Consider the following 15,746-nt stretch of genomic DNA (forward strand, 5'->3'; position numbering starts at 1 on the left):
GCGGCATTTTAGCCCCTTGAATGCTTACTTGTATTTGGGGTGCCGCTTCTGATAGCTCATAATGCACCACTAGAGAAATATTTTTGAAAGATCTTTATAACATATTGGGGAAGGATTTGCATTAGTAGATGTTTCTTGGTTTGACTGCAAATCTATAATAAGAAACATCAGCTAGTGTAATGCAGAGTCAAAGTAGGCACCTGCCTTGGGCCCAAAAGTTTAAGAGGAAAGGGAGCTGGTGAAACAGCATGACGGAAGGGAGGGCTAGATAAGCATTATGGAAAGGAGAAAGTGCTAGAGAAAAGAGAATGGAGTAGGGTAGTACTGGACAAGAGGAGAGAGAGAGAGAGAGAGATTGAGATTGAGAGAGAGAGAGATAGAGAGATAGAGATAGAGAGAGAAGCATTTGTTGGGAAGAAGGGTTAGAGGAAGGGAGAGAGAGAAGCACTAAAAGGATACAGAGGATGGGAAGGGGGGACCAAGGAAATGGGTAGAGTGTGGGCAGGGTCACGTGTCCATAAATATGGTAACCCTAGCAAGTGGACGGCACTAGAAAGAAAGGCAGAGAGTGCATGCACTTGTTTATGTTTCTGTGTCTCTGGAGAGGACAGTCTCATATAAATAAAGCTTTCCTTTGAAAATATGGGCTGGAGTGGAAAGGTTCATTGGTATCTGGGTATATACTAAGTGGAGGTAAGTTTTAAGCACAAAGAATTTACCCTGTTAACTATTAAATTACTTGGGAAAATTTCTTGAACACTGTTCTAATACTGTCTTCACTCTGCCTATATCCTTTCAGAAGCATTAAAAAATATCTATATTTTTTATTTTTTGCTTTTTCCATTTGCGAACCTTTTTTCCACATGTAAAAGTCTGTAAACTCTGCCCCCTAGTGTTCTGTTTATAGTCCCCGATACCACCAATTGAAATCAGCACTTTGGGTCCCACAGTGTACCAGGTTAGAGTTGCAGAAATCCAGGAATGGCTCAGAATTTCCCTCCTGGAACTGGGTAATTTGGCAGCTCTCCAGCTCTACCTATTAAGCTTCTCCATTCAAAACATGTGCTTGCATAGTCCCCATACTCAAACAATTACTGCTATCATACCCACAGCCAGGCTCTGCACTTTTCCCTGCTACTTCTGGAGAGGTAAAACAATGGTGGAGGATGGGGTCCCTGGTAGGGGGGCCCACAAATATATATTTGCCTAGGGACCAATATAGTTTTAATCCGGCCCTGGATATGCTAGTAGTTCCTCAAATTCTATAATAAAGTGGTTCATTCTCATCACACGGCATTCTTGTCTTGAGTGCCTTGGAACTCTGAATGTTGCACCTTGGTGGATACTAGCCTCATTTTTTAACCCCTTCTGAAAGAAGAGCCATAGTTTAGGCCAGGGGTCTCAAAGTCCCTCCTCGAGAGCCGCAATCCAGTCGGGTTTTCAGGATTTCCCCAATGAATATGCATGAGATCTGTGTGCATGCACTGCTTTCAATGCATATTCATTGGGGAAATCCTGAAAACCCGACTGGATTGCGGCCCTCGAGGAGGGACTTTGAGATCCCTGGTTTAGGCCATTTAAACTGCTAAATTACCCAATACTATCCCTATAATTGTGAGCCAAGTTAGGGGCATGGGTGGAGGCAGCCCTAATCATTTTCTGGAGAGTGTCAATATTCAGTTGCTATCTGAATAAGTAATCTAGTTAATTTAGGTTTGCTCAATGGCAGGCCTAAACTAAATGGGTAGAAACATAGAAACATGATGGCAGATAAAGGCCAAATGGCACTGGCATAGTCACCATCTCAAAGGTAAAGCTAGCTGCGAATACCTATACACTACTAAATATACTGAATATAACAGATTACATGCTAGTGCTTATGCCAGTGCTGAAACTCTTGGGTTTTATCCTATACACATCTAATTTTTAGGGCATGTCAGGGGTCCAGGGGGATCCTGACTGGGCTATTTTATTTTTTTCTCTCTCTCTCTCTCTTCATATGTACAGATACATACGCTGGAAAGCAGAGATATGTACCAATTACTTTACATAAAGTTGATTACTACATAGTAAAATGTAACTCACATTAACATTTTGAAACACAAATGTGTAAAATGAACCAGAAAATCTAAAAATCAGGAAAACAAACATACTTTTTCCCTGTGCACATAATGCTCCTGCTGGAAGCCGGCTTTGTTAGTTTTGCATGGAATTCTTTTGGTTTTCTTGCATACAATTTGTTGCTCTGCCTAGTTTTTATTATTGATATATCTGCTGCCAGTTAAGATATTTCTTGTGTTATGTTACAGAAAATTAGAAACAGAAAAGCAATGTAAAAAATCTTACCATTCGTTTTTGTCTAGATTGTTTTGCATAAAAAATATCCTCTCTTTTTCCTATGTTGATGTACTGAATTTGCACTGATTATATATATATATATATATATATATATATAAAGGCAACACTTAAACATTTTTGTATTCACTGCTCAAATTTATGCTTAGGATTTTGGTTGAAGGAGAGTATATGAGAAATATCTTGGGCAGACATTTTTAATATGCTTTTCTCACTTTATTTCATTTTAAAAGTACAACTAAGATATTAGAAAAAAGCCTCTCTGGCTGAACAATCAGGAACTCATTCTCTACACAAGAGGCCTGATTCACTAAGATGTTTTTCCCATTGACACACAATAGGAAAACAGTCTTGCTAAATTTTGCAACTTGGAAACCTCTGAAGGGGCTCTGTAAATTTTGCTCCACAGAGGATGGTAGGGAGAGAATTATTCTGAGGTACAGTGTAAACTCCTGCCATTAGATGCTCACCTTTATCACCATCTCAAAGGTAAAGACGCCCGTGAATATGTAATCCATATATTTTAGAACCTAAAGCAGAAAAAAAAGATTAACATTTTATTTTATTGATAGGAATTTCTTCCCATTAATGCATGGTATAATCCAACTTTGTAAAAAACCTTGATCAGGTCCAAGCAGTGTAGAGAATAAGCCAGCTCTCCCTTCTGTACATAAATATCTAATTTCTCCTGGAACTTTTTACCCTCCCCAGATGCTCATCTGGAATGTCTAATATCTTCACTGAAAGAGTAATGAATTAAAGAGGATTTTTAGATTTTTCTAAATGAATTAATTAAGATTAGGTATTAACTTATGAAATAAATATCAATTTAATAAATAATTATTTCTAGTCTTGGTAGAGAGGGAGGTTCAAGCCAATGATGTGATTAGGAGTAAGAGAAAAGAAGTCTTTTTTCTCTTGTAAGAAATCCCAGAATGGGAAATTTTACTCCATGGTCTGAGGCTTGTTCCTGTTTGCCTAAATAACAATTAAGTTAAAAAGTTAAAAATTCTCTTCAGTTTTTTTTTACTTCAGTCTATGGTTTTTTGATGCTTTTATTTAATATCTTCACTGGCCATGAAACAGATGTCTCTTCTAGGTCTGAGGTTTTTGGGTTATTCTTATGCCAGTCACTTCACCCCTTTTTCAAATATTGGGCACCTTATTCCTCTGTATGTCTGCACTGTATCACCCTTCTATGACAGGACACTCCCCTAAGTGACAGCTCACATGCTATCGATCAGCCAGAGTACAGCTCAACTCCTTCCTTCCCTGCAAGCTTGTTTTGACATAATGGAATGAATTTGTAAACAGCCACTGCACCGGGGTTCCAGTTTCCTGCTTTTTAAAACAGTAATAACAAATATTGCTGGTACAAGATAAGACTATTTGAAATTTCCACTGGATTTTAAATTGTCTGAGGGGTTAAATAACTAGAAATGTACAAACTACTTTGAGTACAATTGATGAGTTTCTATTAAAAAGGTTTTTAACCATGTTTATATTTACTTAGACATATGTATATGTTTATTTCAAAAGCCTCATCGGATCAGGGTGGTTTACAACAAAATCATATTATATTTAGTTGAAAAGAACTACAATAATTAGACAGGAAAGCCTAACCCACACATTCTTATATATATTAAAAAAAGACATCCATAGACATATTCAACCTAGGAGAAAATTGGTATACCTAAATCTATTTAACTTCATTTATTGAAAATATCATTCAATTTTCTAAGGCCTGCTTAAAATAATATGTTTTCAACAACATTTTGAATTTTTTTATAGCTCTTTTCTGACCTAATTTTTTTCTGGATATTATTCCAGAGTGTCACAACAAACCAGAAAAATGTTCTTTCTTGGATAATGGCCCAATGGGCCATTTTGAAGTGAGGCAATACTAATCAAAAATCTTGAAGGGATCTTAGACATCTTGGAGGTGTATATAGAATCATCCAGATACTCAGATAAGCTGATTCCTGATCCCTGAAACCTGTGAAAAGTTGTGAAGGTTTTTCAGAGCATTTCAGCACCACTCTCTGTTGTCTAATTCTGTGGTCCAGAGAGGTATTCTCTGATCCTGGGTTCTGAAACAGCTGTCCCTACTTTACTTTTTGAGCACTCCTAAGACCTAGTGAATTCTCTTGTCTAAAGCTGGCTCTCTGCTCTTTATTGAACCCCCCAGCATCTCCTATTTGTTTGTTTTTCAGCATGATCAAATGGTGAGGCCTACTAGATCCCAGGTCTAACTATTCTCTACAGCCAGACATCTGGTCCTCTTCCCAGTTTCCAAGTAGTCCTTTCATCTAAAGGCACCTTCCTCTACTCGTCCATTTTTTTCCCTCAGGTTCCTACTGCTATGGGTGACCCAATTATTCTCTTTTTCCTACTCTATATGGCCCAGTTTTCTCTATATAACCCCATTGTTCTCTCAAGATCCTCCTTCTTATCTTCCTCCCATGCAGAATGATCCTCTCAACACTCTCTGGGTGTATGGAAAGAATCCCCAGCTGGCAAGAAATCTCTCTTCTTCCTTCTCCTTTGATTTACTGGGAGCTAATACTAAGGGAGAGACACCGTTGAAGGGTCCTCCATGTGGGTCAGGGAAGAAGGCAGGCTTGCTGATTGCATAACCTCTCTTCTCTGAGAATGATTCGTGTTCTGCTTAGAGATGTCAACCACTTCTCTTCCCATACATACATCTCCCACTTTACTTGAAAAACTGCAGTTTTAAAACTATGTGCACCTACTGGGTTAGGAGATGAAGAAGTTTATTTTTGTTTGTATATCACATATGCGTCGAAACAGGGGGTCCACAGGGGCCATTGCCTCCCCAAAAATTGACCGTGGCTACAGGGTCGGCGTTAAAACACTATCTCCCGCCGTAGCCTGCAGGAGCAGCAAGCTGTAAGCTTCCCTCGCTTCCTTCAAATCCCTCGCTGCCTGCAAGCAACTTCACCCATGCTTCGACGCTCTAACGCTGTGCTTACCGGCTTTCCAACTCTTCTCATCCGAAACCGGAAGTTACATCATGAGGGGAGAGGGAGAAGAAGGGAAGCCAGCAAGCACAGCGTTAGAGCGTCGGAGCATGGGTGAAGTTGCTTGTAGGCAGCAAGGGAATCGAAGGGAGCGAGGGAAGCTTACAACTCGCTGCTCCTGCTTGCTTTGAGTCTTCCTCGCTGCCAGTTCCTGCCTTCGCAGAAACAGATAGGTGGGACCCGGCAGCGAAGAAGGCCCGAAGCAAGCAGGAGCAGCGAGTTGTGAATGCTGCGCTGCCGATGACTGAGACAAGGTAAGGGGAAGAGAAATTCTGCTGCTGCACCCAATTTGGGAGAAAGAGGGAAGGAGGGAGAAGACCAGGGAAGGGAGAGGAGTGGAAAGAGAGATGCCAAGCCCATGGGAGGGAGGGAAAGGATGGGCAAGGGGGGCAGGGAAGGAGACAGATGCCAGACCAGAGGGAAGGAGAGAAAGAAAGGAATAGAGATGCCAGATAATAGAGGGGGAAGATGGAAGGAGAGGAGAGAGATGCCAGGGCATGGGAGGAGGGAAGAGAAACTGAGAAAAATGCCAGACCAGAGGGAATGGAAGGAGAGGAGGTGCCAGAGCATGGAGGGGGAGGGAGAGGGGGAGATAGAAGAGGAGAGGAGAGAGATGCCAGGGCATGGGGGAGGGAAGGGAAGGAAATAAGATGCCAGACCATGGGGTTTAGTGGGAAGGAAGGAAGGAAAGAAGATGAGAGAGATGCCAAAGCATAGGGGAGGGGGTGGAGATAGAAAAATGGAGAAGGGGTGAAGCTGAAATGAATCACGTACAAAGGAGAGAAGGGGCACAGGATATAAAGTTTATTGAAGGGACATGGGAAGATACCATATGGAAGAGAGAGATGGCAGACACTGGTTGGAAAGGGCAGAGAGGGTGGACAGTGGATGGAAGGAGCAGAGAGAGGGTTGATAGTAGATGGAAGGGGTAGAGAGAGAGAGGGCAGAGGCTGGATGGAAGGGGCAAAGAGAGAGGGCAGATGTTGTATGGAAGAGACAACAAACACTGTATAGAAAGTGAAGAGAAGATGATTAAAGCAGAAACGACAAAAGGTAGAAATTTTTTTGTTGCTTTATGTAGAATCAAGTAGTATTGTAACTGTATTGATAAAAGTTTATAAACAGGAAATGGAAATAAGGCAATTTTGGGGGGCACAGAACCTCTTTCCTCAGGTCAGGACAGGATACTATAACAGCAGTATACTGTACTGTCCTGAAGAAAGATTTGGCCTCTGAAAGCTAATTGAAAAATGGATTAGTCCAATAAAATAGTATTTTCTTATTTCTCATTATTTGTTTTATTTCTCTTTCTTAATTTGTAAAGTGGTGATTATTATGTATCAGTTTTTTTCAAATTTACATCTACTGTGTTCATATTTTACACAGTATTAGGGGGCATGTGTCACTGTTTCTGTGGTGTTGCATTGTATGCAGAGTCTTGCATTTTAGGATTTCATTTTTAGATATTAGTACTTTTAGTTTGTGGTCCCGTATTTGCACAGAGGATATCTGTGTTCTGCATGTGTGACCAAGGCCATGTGTTCTGGTAGGAATGAATGTTGAGAAGTATACAGTGGGCTCTGTGTAGTTTGATTTTGTGGTTAACCATTATGTGTTGTTAATAAGATTATATTAATGAAAAATGAATGGAAAAAATGGTATTACAATTAGTACTATTATGGGGGTGGGGTCTGGGGTGGAGATTGGGCAGGGTCTTGGGCAGAACTTTCAGGTTCCCCCCAACAAAAAAGTGTTCCGCTACTTGTGGTATATCACATTATTGCTGGATTGCTGTATACTTTGCTAAGCTTTACGTTAAAAGAAAGAAATAAACTGTTTGCAATTTTAGAATTATAATAGTCTTTTACACACTCTACATCCTATATTTTTCTACTAAAATCATTCCTGAAATCTGCATTTCAGTTTTTGCTGGGACAATACTCACATCATTTCGTGGTGCATCAGACTGAACTGGATCCTCTGCAGCTAGAGCAATACTACTCAGGGCTATAACCATCAAGATGACCATCTCAAAATAACGGAGATTCACAATGTAATGGCACAGGCGACGCATGCTAGAAAAGCAGATCAAAATTAGCAGCAAACAATACAGATAAATTGGGTGCAACAAAGTCATGTACTGTCTTTCCAGACATCCTCCTTCAGTGAAGCACATTCATTGTAAAGCAGTCACCTTGTTCCCTATGTCTGCCTCTAGAGCAGGGGTGTTAAAGTCCCTCCTCGAGGGCCGCAGTCCAGTCGGGTTTTCAGGATTTCCCCAATGAATATGCATGGAATCTATTAGCATACAATGAAAGCAGTGCATGCAAATAGATCTCATGCATATTCATTGGGGAAATCGTGAAAACCCCACTGGATTGCAGCCCTCAAGGAGGGACTTTGACACCCCTGCTCTAGAGGCTTCAATGACACCTCCTTCAATCACATCATGATTGCTCAGTTACAAACACTGAAAATAATATGGTAGAAATGAGTTCAGTAACAATCCAGGCCTGAGAAACATAACAAAACTAAAGGAGAAAAGCAATGATTAATGAAGTGAAGCCTTGTACCTTCAAGTCACCGATTATGAATATGATCGGCATTGCATGGTGATTGATAGTTTGTGCAGAATACACTCAAGACCAGTGTATCGCAAACTGTGTGCCATGGCACACAGGTGTGCCTCCTAAGATTTCTAGTGTGCTGCGACACACTGGCGAGGAGGAGAGTCATCCATACCAGTTGACTGCCTTCAGGACATGCCTCTCGCGGCAAGAGGCACGTCCTGTAGGAAGTCAGCTGGCGCAGCTGACTCTTCTCCTGGCCGGAATCTCTCCTCTTCTGTCAGCAACTCCTGGATGGCTGTAATGGCAGGGTCGTGGCAAGACGGGCCTCCATGCATGCGTGGATGTTGACGCGATGACATCATGCATGCATGTGATGTCATCGCATCAACATCCTGGTGCCTTTCGGCCAGGGCACTGCATTCATTTAGTGTGCCACCGGCTGGAAAAGTTTGCGAGACTCTGCTCTAGACTGTAGTCCAGCACTTAGTGGACAGGTGTCTAAAGCATTAAACTTGACACTGTAATTAGCATACTATGCCATAATGGGAAAAATTTAGGCACAAACTTTATGTTGCTTGTGAGTCTCTATGGTCCAGATTCACTAAAGATAGCTGTTGGTCGATTCTCTGGCCGATTTTCAAAGAACGATCGATTCACTATCTTTTTTACATGCAAATGAGTTGCATGGAGGTGCAAATCATTTGCATGCAAACTCTCCGACTCAATTGCTCAGTGAGCGATTGAGTCGGGGCAGAGTCCTGACAGTAGTGACAGGAGAAGCAGCCACCTGTCACTGTTGTCAGGACTTCTGCAGGTTTTTTCTTTTTTTAATGGGGCAGATATTTTGCGTGTATTACATACACAAAAATATCTGCCCAATTTTTAAAAAAATCTCTCCCCCTCCCCTAAACAAACAAAAAAAAAGCCCGCTACCATTGCAAATGAATAGCAGGAGGTATTCCCACTCCCTCCTGCCATGGGCCTCTTTTCCCCCCCAAACAAATGGCAGGAGGGATGCCCACTCCCTCATGCCACCACAACAGCCATGATGCCTCCTCACCTCTCCCTGTACCTTAAGTTGGGAGCAGGAGGAGTGCTCAGTCCCTCCTGCTCCTCCGGACTCCAGTGCAGACCAACTGCGAGCCTTAGGCCCCGCCCCAGCACATCATGTGATGCACAAGGAGTAGCCTAAGGCCCTGATTGGCTCATACGTCTCGGGCTCATCCCTTGCAACCTTTCTGCTCCCAACTTAAGGTACAGGGAGGGGGAGATGGTAGGGGGCGTCAGTGGTTGCAGTCTGGTGGTTGGATGGAGTAGGCATCCCTCTTGCCATTTGGTTTTTTTTTTGGGGGAAGAGGAGGGGCCGATGGCAGAAGGAGAGTGGGAATCCCTCCTGCCATTCATTTGCAGTGGCGGGGGGCATTTTGGGAGGTTCAAAGGCACTTTGTCAGGGGGAGGCTTTTTTTTTAATTGGGAAGATATTTTGCGTGTATAATACATGCAAAATATCAGTGTCTTTTTTTTTTTATGAAAAAAAAAAACAAACCCCAGGCAGACCTGTCGGTAACAGTTACCAACAGGTCTACAGCAGTCGGATTTTACAATGGTAAAACCTGATGCAAAATAGCCAAGCAATTGTTAGTGAATCAATCGCTTGGCTATTTTGCATGGAGTTTTACTCATTTGCATGGGTGGATCAGATCAGATAGGAGATTCATCGGACAGCAGTTTAGTGAATCGGGTCGCGGAATAGGAACGATCGCAAAACCAGTAAAACTGATTTTTCAACCATCATTACAGGATCGGTGAGTGAATTTAGCCCTATGTTACTACCTAAGTGTGACATTTACATGCTTATTTTTCAGCATTCTGTATGTTAAGCAAGTAAATGTTGGTGCTGCCGAAGTCCCTCCCCTGTGAACACTCCCTTGCAATTACATAGTAGCCATTTTAGCATATAATTACAGAATATTGTTTAGGTATGCATCTGCCATTTGTGCACACAGGGCCAGATTTCTATATATGGTGCCGGAAAAATCAGCACGGAAAAAAATACATGCTTAGAGCTATCGGCTGATCCTAGAACTAAAATTTAAGAACGACCATTTACATCAACTAAAACCCAGTGTAAATACCCACAGCTAAATTCAGCATGATCAAAGATATTCTATAATAGTGCGCGTAATTTATGGGATTGCCCTTGGCAAGCCTGTGTCCCTCCTATGGCCATGCCCCCTTCTGAGATCAGCACGCTAGAATTTGCGTGCACCACTTTAAAGAAACATTTAGAAAGTTGTGTGTAAATTCTAATTAGTGCCAATTAGGGCTTATAATTGCTTGTTAGTGGCCAATTATTGGTGCCGATTGGTTCACTAACCCCTCCCCCCCTCCCTTGCAAAGCCATGTTAGTGTTTTTAGCATCAGTGATAAGAACTCTGATGCTCTTAGAATTCCTTTGAGAGTCAGAGTTCTTACCACTGTGGCCGGCGCTAAAAACGCTAGCGCAGCTTTATAAAGGAGGGCCTAAACAATAAGTTGCATGTGCAATTTTTATGTGCAACTTTAGTCGTCATATATAGAATCTGGGGAACATTGCACACTTATACGCATAAATGGCATATTCTATAAATTTAAGTACCGTATTTTCACATAGATAACGCGCATCCGTGTAAAACGCGCACACGGGTATAGGATGCGGAAAACACACATTTATGTACAGAAATTTTTATATACCGCGCACACCCGACTCTCCCATCGCCGCCCGACTCTCCATTCGCCCGCCCCGACTCTCCTCTCCCCCTTGAAGTCCTGTCCCCACCCTGAAAGCCTGATGCCCCCCCGACGTCCGATTCACCCCCCCCCCCCGCAGGACCGCTCGCACCCCCACCCCGAAGGACCGCTCGCACGCACCCGCAACCCCACCTTGAAGGACCGCTCGCACCCCCACAGCCTCCCGACCCCCCCCCATCATGTAGAAGCTCCTACCGGTGTCCTGCTGCTTCCTTTTGGCGGTCCCGCCCTTTCTCTGACGTCAAGCCCTCTTGCCCCGCCGACTCCCCGACACGATCGGGGCAAGAGGGAGCTCAAGCCCTCTTGCCCCAGCCAACCGCGGCACCCCCGACATGATCGGGGCAAGAGGGAGCTCAAGCCCTCTTGCCCCCCCGACTCCCCGACATGATCGGGGCAAAAGGGAGCCCAAGCCCTCTTGCCCCGCCGACTCCCCGACAATATCGGGCCAGGAGGGAGCCCAAGTCCTCCTGGCCCTGGCGACACCCCCCTGCTAGTTGTTCAGGCCAGGAGGGAGCCCAAGCCCTCCTGGCTCTGGCGCCCCCCCCCCCCCCGCTAGTTGATCGGGCCAGGAGGGAGTCCAAGTCCTCCTGGCCCTGGCGACACCCCCCCCGCTAGTTGTTCAGGCCAGGAGGGAGCCCAAACCCTCCTGGCCATGGCGACCCCCTACCCCCACCCCGCACTACATTACGGGCAGGAGGGATCCCAGGCCCTCCTGCCCTCCCCGCAAACCCCCCTCCCCCCAATGGCCGCCCCCCCAGCCAACCCACGACCCCCCTGGCCGACCCCCACGACACCCCCACCCCCCTTCCCCGTACCTTTGTGTAGTTGGCCGGAGAGACGGGAGCCAAACCCGCCTGTCCGGCAGGCAGCCAATGACGGAATGAGGCCGGATTGGCCCATCCGTCCCAAAGCTCCGCCTACTGGTGGGGCCTAAGGCGCCTGGGCCAATCAGAATAGGCCAGGGAGCCTTAGGTCCCTCCTGGGGGCGGGGTCTGAGGCACATGGGCCCAACCCGACCATGTGCCCAAGGCCCCGCCCCCAGGAGGGACCTAAGGCTCCCGGGCCTATTCTGATTGGCCCAGGCGCCTTAGGCCCCACCAGTAGGCAAAGCTTTGGGACAGATGGGCCAATCCGGCCTCATTCCGTCGTTGGCTGCCTGCCGGACAGGCGGGTTGGGCTCCCGTCTGTCCGGCCAACTACACAAAGGTATGGGGAAGGGGGTTGGGGGTGTCGTGGGGGTCGGCCAGGGGGGTCGCGGGTCGGCTGGGGGGGCGGTCGGAGGTTCTTGGGGGGGGGGGCGGTCGTTGGGGGGAGGGGGGTTTGCGTCGAGGGCAGGAGGGCCTGGGATCCCTCCTGCCCATAATGTAGTGTGGGGTGGGGGTAGGGGGTCGCCGTGATCAGGAGGGCTTGGGCTCGCTCCTGGCCCGATATTGTCGGGGAGTTGGGGAGTCGGGGGGGCAAGAGGGCTTGAGCTTCCTCTTGCCCCGATCGTGTCGGGGAGTCGGCGGGGCAAGAGGGCTTGACGTCAGAGAAAGAGCGGGACTGCCGGAAGAAGCAGCACAGGCACAGGGCTCACAGAAGGGCCGGGACCGCCAAGAGGAAGCAGCAGGACACCGGTAGGAGCTTCTACATGATGGGGGGGGGGGGTCCGGAGGCTGTGGGGGTGCGAACGGTCCTTCAGGCTGGGGGTGCGGGTGAGAGTGCGTGCGAGTGGTCCTTCGGGGTGCGGGTGCGTGCGAGCAGTCCTTCGGGGTGGGGGTGCGAGCGGTCCTGCGGGGGGGGGGGGGGTGAATCGGACGTCGGGGGGGGAACTATGTAAAAAAAAATTTGTACAATGCGCTCACGCGTATAACGCGCAAGGGTATGCGCGGTATGTAAAAACCACGTATAACGCGCACGTTATATGCGAGAAAATACGGTATATAGATAGTGCTTAAATATATGTGATCTGTTATAGAATGAGGGGGGAATGTGTACTGTTATTGGAATATTTTTACTTCTCTAATATTTTTTCATATTTCCACCTTATTCTTGCTATACATCATCTTGGATAAATTTCTTTAAAAAGCTAATAAATCTAAATAAATAAATAAATATAGTTTAAAGCGCTGGGATAGGAGAATCAATATTAAACATATTTCTTTACTGCATGGAGTGGCTTTACAATGAAAGAGGTGAAGAGAAAATGGTAATAAAATTTAAGATGATCTGGAAGAGTTCTGGAAGAAGATCTCTGGTGGTTAAAAAGTGAAGGGAGAGCCAAAGATCAACTGGAACCTATTGAATGTATCAGGAATGCAGTTGAGTGTAAAGGATGGGCCTTACGCTCATTATCTGATGTCACATTTGGTAAATATGGTACGAACAGAATTATGAGGTTGAAGTATTTCAAGCAATCTACCATTCACTCCCTAAAGAGCAGAGGTAAGAGGAGAAGTGATAAAGATAATACAAGGGGTAGAGAAAGGATGCAAGACTTACTAATGCTGCTGACTGTGGTGTAATTGTGATGGTACTGGTAAATTGCATTTTCCCAGAAACCAACTAGTTCAATATTAGCAGTTTCATGGCAGCTGGGACCTAAGAAGCTGAACAACTGGAAATGAGCAGCAGTAATGTTGGTAGGTGTTCAGATTATTGTAAAAGTCTGATGGCATGACAAGTAGGAATAGAGCACTGGGCAATAGATTAAGTATGAGATTATGGACACTCATCTACCCAGGATGGTAGAGAACCAGGGAGGAAAATAGCACAGACTTAGATAAAGATATCCTGCTAAGATTTACTTTTACCATGTGGAAAGAAATTATGGGACACAATTTCTAGTCATCTACATTTATGTTTATTTCTATTTAATAAAATCACCAGAAAGGAACTTCAGTTCAAATAAAGAAAAGCATATATTCATTCACTAATTATAATGTTGTCTGCAGCTTTCTCCAGCTAAATTCTAACAGAAATTGGACCATTTGTATTATACAAGCCAATTATAAACCAGGGTAAAAAAAAAAAAGAAGTGTTTTTAAATCCCATTTTTACATTTTTGGAATGAAGGTTCTAAGTAGAATGCACGAGGTAAGTCATTCCAAAGAAATGGGGCCAGAAAATTAAGAAAACAATGTCTTGTGAGGGGTTTGGGAAAATGAGTTTATGATCATTCATAGATCAGAGTTTTCAAACAGCAGTGCAGAGCATTATTGAGCAAAATAATCTGTTAATCCAGTGTGGAATACCTTGTGTGTGAATTGAAATCTATATTCTACTGGTAGCCAATGAAATTTCTAAAGGAGACGGAAGGCACGGTCTTTCTGTCTGGCCCAGCACAATACAGGTGCTGCTGTGTTTTGAAGAGTTTGAAGTCTTTTTAATTTAGGGCTCCTTTTACAAAAGTGCGCTAGCGTTTCGAGCGCACGCACACGATTAGCGTGCGCTAGCCGAAAAATTACCGCCTGCTTAAAAGGAGGCGGTAGCTGCTAGCACACCCGCTAAAACCGCTAGCGCACCTTTGTAAAAGGAGCCCTTAGTCTTAGAAATATCAGCATAAATGACTTAAGAGTAGTCAAAAACGTAATCTGCTAAATGCCTGAAATAGAGTCTGGTGTGTCTTTTGCTCTAAAGTAACCATACACTGACTTAATTTGGGGTAATGCCAAAAGACCTGATTCTTAACCAACATAATCTGTGGGAGAAATGAAACACAGAATCCAAAGTTATTCCTAAATATCTAAAAACTAGCTATAATGGCCAACTAAATAAAATGAGTGTGATGGAGGGAGAGGGAGCGCGCTGCCATTTTTTGTGGATTCAAGACCAAATGATGTTCATGGAACTAGAGTGAGCCAAGGTCAGGGTTTTTATTAGAAGTACAATGAATGATAACAATATGTGCTAATTCCTGAAAACTGGACCAACATCACAAAAGGGCTTTAAATAAAAAGGTTTAAAGGGATAGATGATAATATTGACTCTTGCAGAACCTCACATGATAGTGGGTAGGTGATTGTAACTCTAAATGTTCAGTTATAAAGAAAAGAGGCAAATCAATTAAGAACGGTGCACAGAGATAAGGTGCTTTAGAAGAAGTGTATGATCAATGACATCAAAGACGGCAGACAGGTCAAGTGATACTTCTAGGGCAACAAAACCTTATCAAGTTTATTATAGATTTCACTTAACAGAGAAAGTTAGAACTGTCTCAATGCTGAAACCAGTTCTAAAACCAGATTGACATGGATATAGAGCCAGTACAAATTCTATATAAGATAGCAATTAAATATTTTCAATGATTTTAGTCAAACACAGAAGATTGGAAATAGGATGTTGGTGGGAGTACCGTATTTTCACGCAAATAACGCGCACCCGTATAAAACGCGCACACGGGTATAGCGCGCAGAAATCACGATGATATGTACAAAAACTTTGGTATACCGCGCTCACGGGTATACCGCGCATGCTGCCCGACGCTCCTTTCGCCCGCCCTGACTTTCCGACTCTCCGTTCACCCCCCCTGACTTCCGTGCACTGTCCCCCCTTGAAGGTCTGTCCCCATCCTGAAAGCCTGATGCCCCCCCCGACGTCCGATACATCCCTCCCCCCGAAGGACCGCCGACTCCCCAACAATATCGGGCCAGGAGGGAGCCCAAATCCTCCTGGCCACGGCGACCCCCTAGCCCCACCCCACACTACATTACGGGCAGGAGGGATCCCAGGCCCTCCTGCCCTCGACGCAAACCCCCCTCCCTCCAACGACTGCCCCCCCCAAGAACCTCCGACCGCTCCCCCAGCCGACCCGCGACCCCCCTGGCGACCCCCACGACCCCCCCACCCCCCTTCCCCGTACCTTTGGTAGTTGGCCGGACAGACGGGAGCCAAACCCGCCTGTCCGGCAGGCAGCCAACGAAGGAATGAGGCCGGATTGGCCCATCCATCCTAAAGCTCCGCCTACTGGTGGGGCCTAAGGCGCGTGGGCCAATCAGAATAGGCCCTGGAG

At 45.1% G+C, this 15,746-nt stretch overlaps 1 protein-coding gene across 5 annotated transcripts in view; it reads right to left on the minus strand.

Moving 5' to 3' along the window:
• Positions 1-15,746, minus strand: part of CACNA1B (calcium voltage-gated channel subunit alpha1 B) — a 1,471,643-nt gene that overhangs the window by 435,782 nt on the left and 1,020,115 nt on the right. For all 5 annotated transcript variants that reach the window (XM_033960470.1, XM_033960471.1, XM_033960469.1 and 2 more), the window contains 2 exons: positions 7,342-7,471; positions 2,826-2,885 (listed from right to left, as the gene is read on the minus strand). In XM_033960470.1, the coding sequence (XP_033816361.1) occupies positions 2,826-2,885; positions 7,342-7,471 (190 nt within the window). The remainder of the gene's footprint in view (positions 1-2,825; positions 2,886-7,341; positions 7,472-15,746) is intronic.

The sequence above is a fragment of the Geotrypetes seraphini genome, chromosome 10 (assembly GCF_902459505.1).
Source record: "Geotrypetes seraphini chromosome 10, aGeoSer1.1, whole genome shotgun sequence".
NCBI lineage: Eukaryota > Metazoa > Chordata > Amphibia > Gymnophiona > Dermophiidae > Geotrypetes > Geotrypetes seraphini.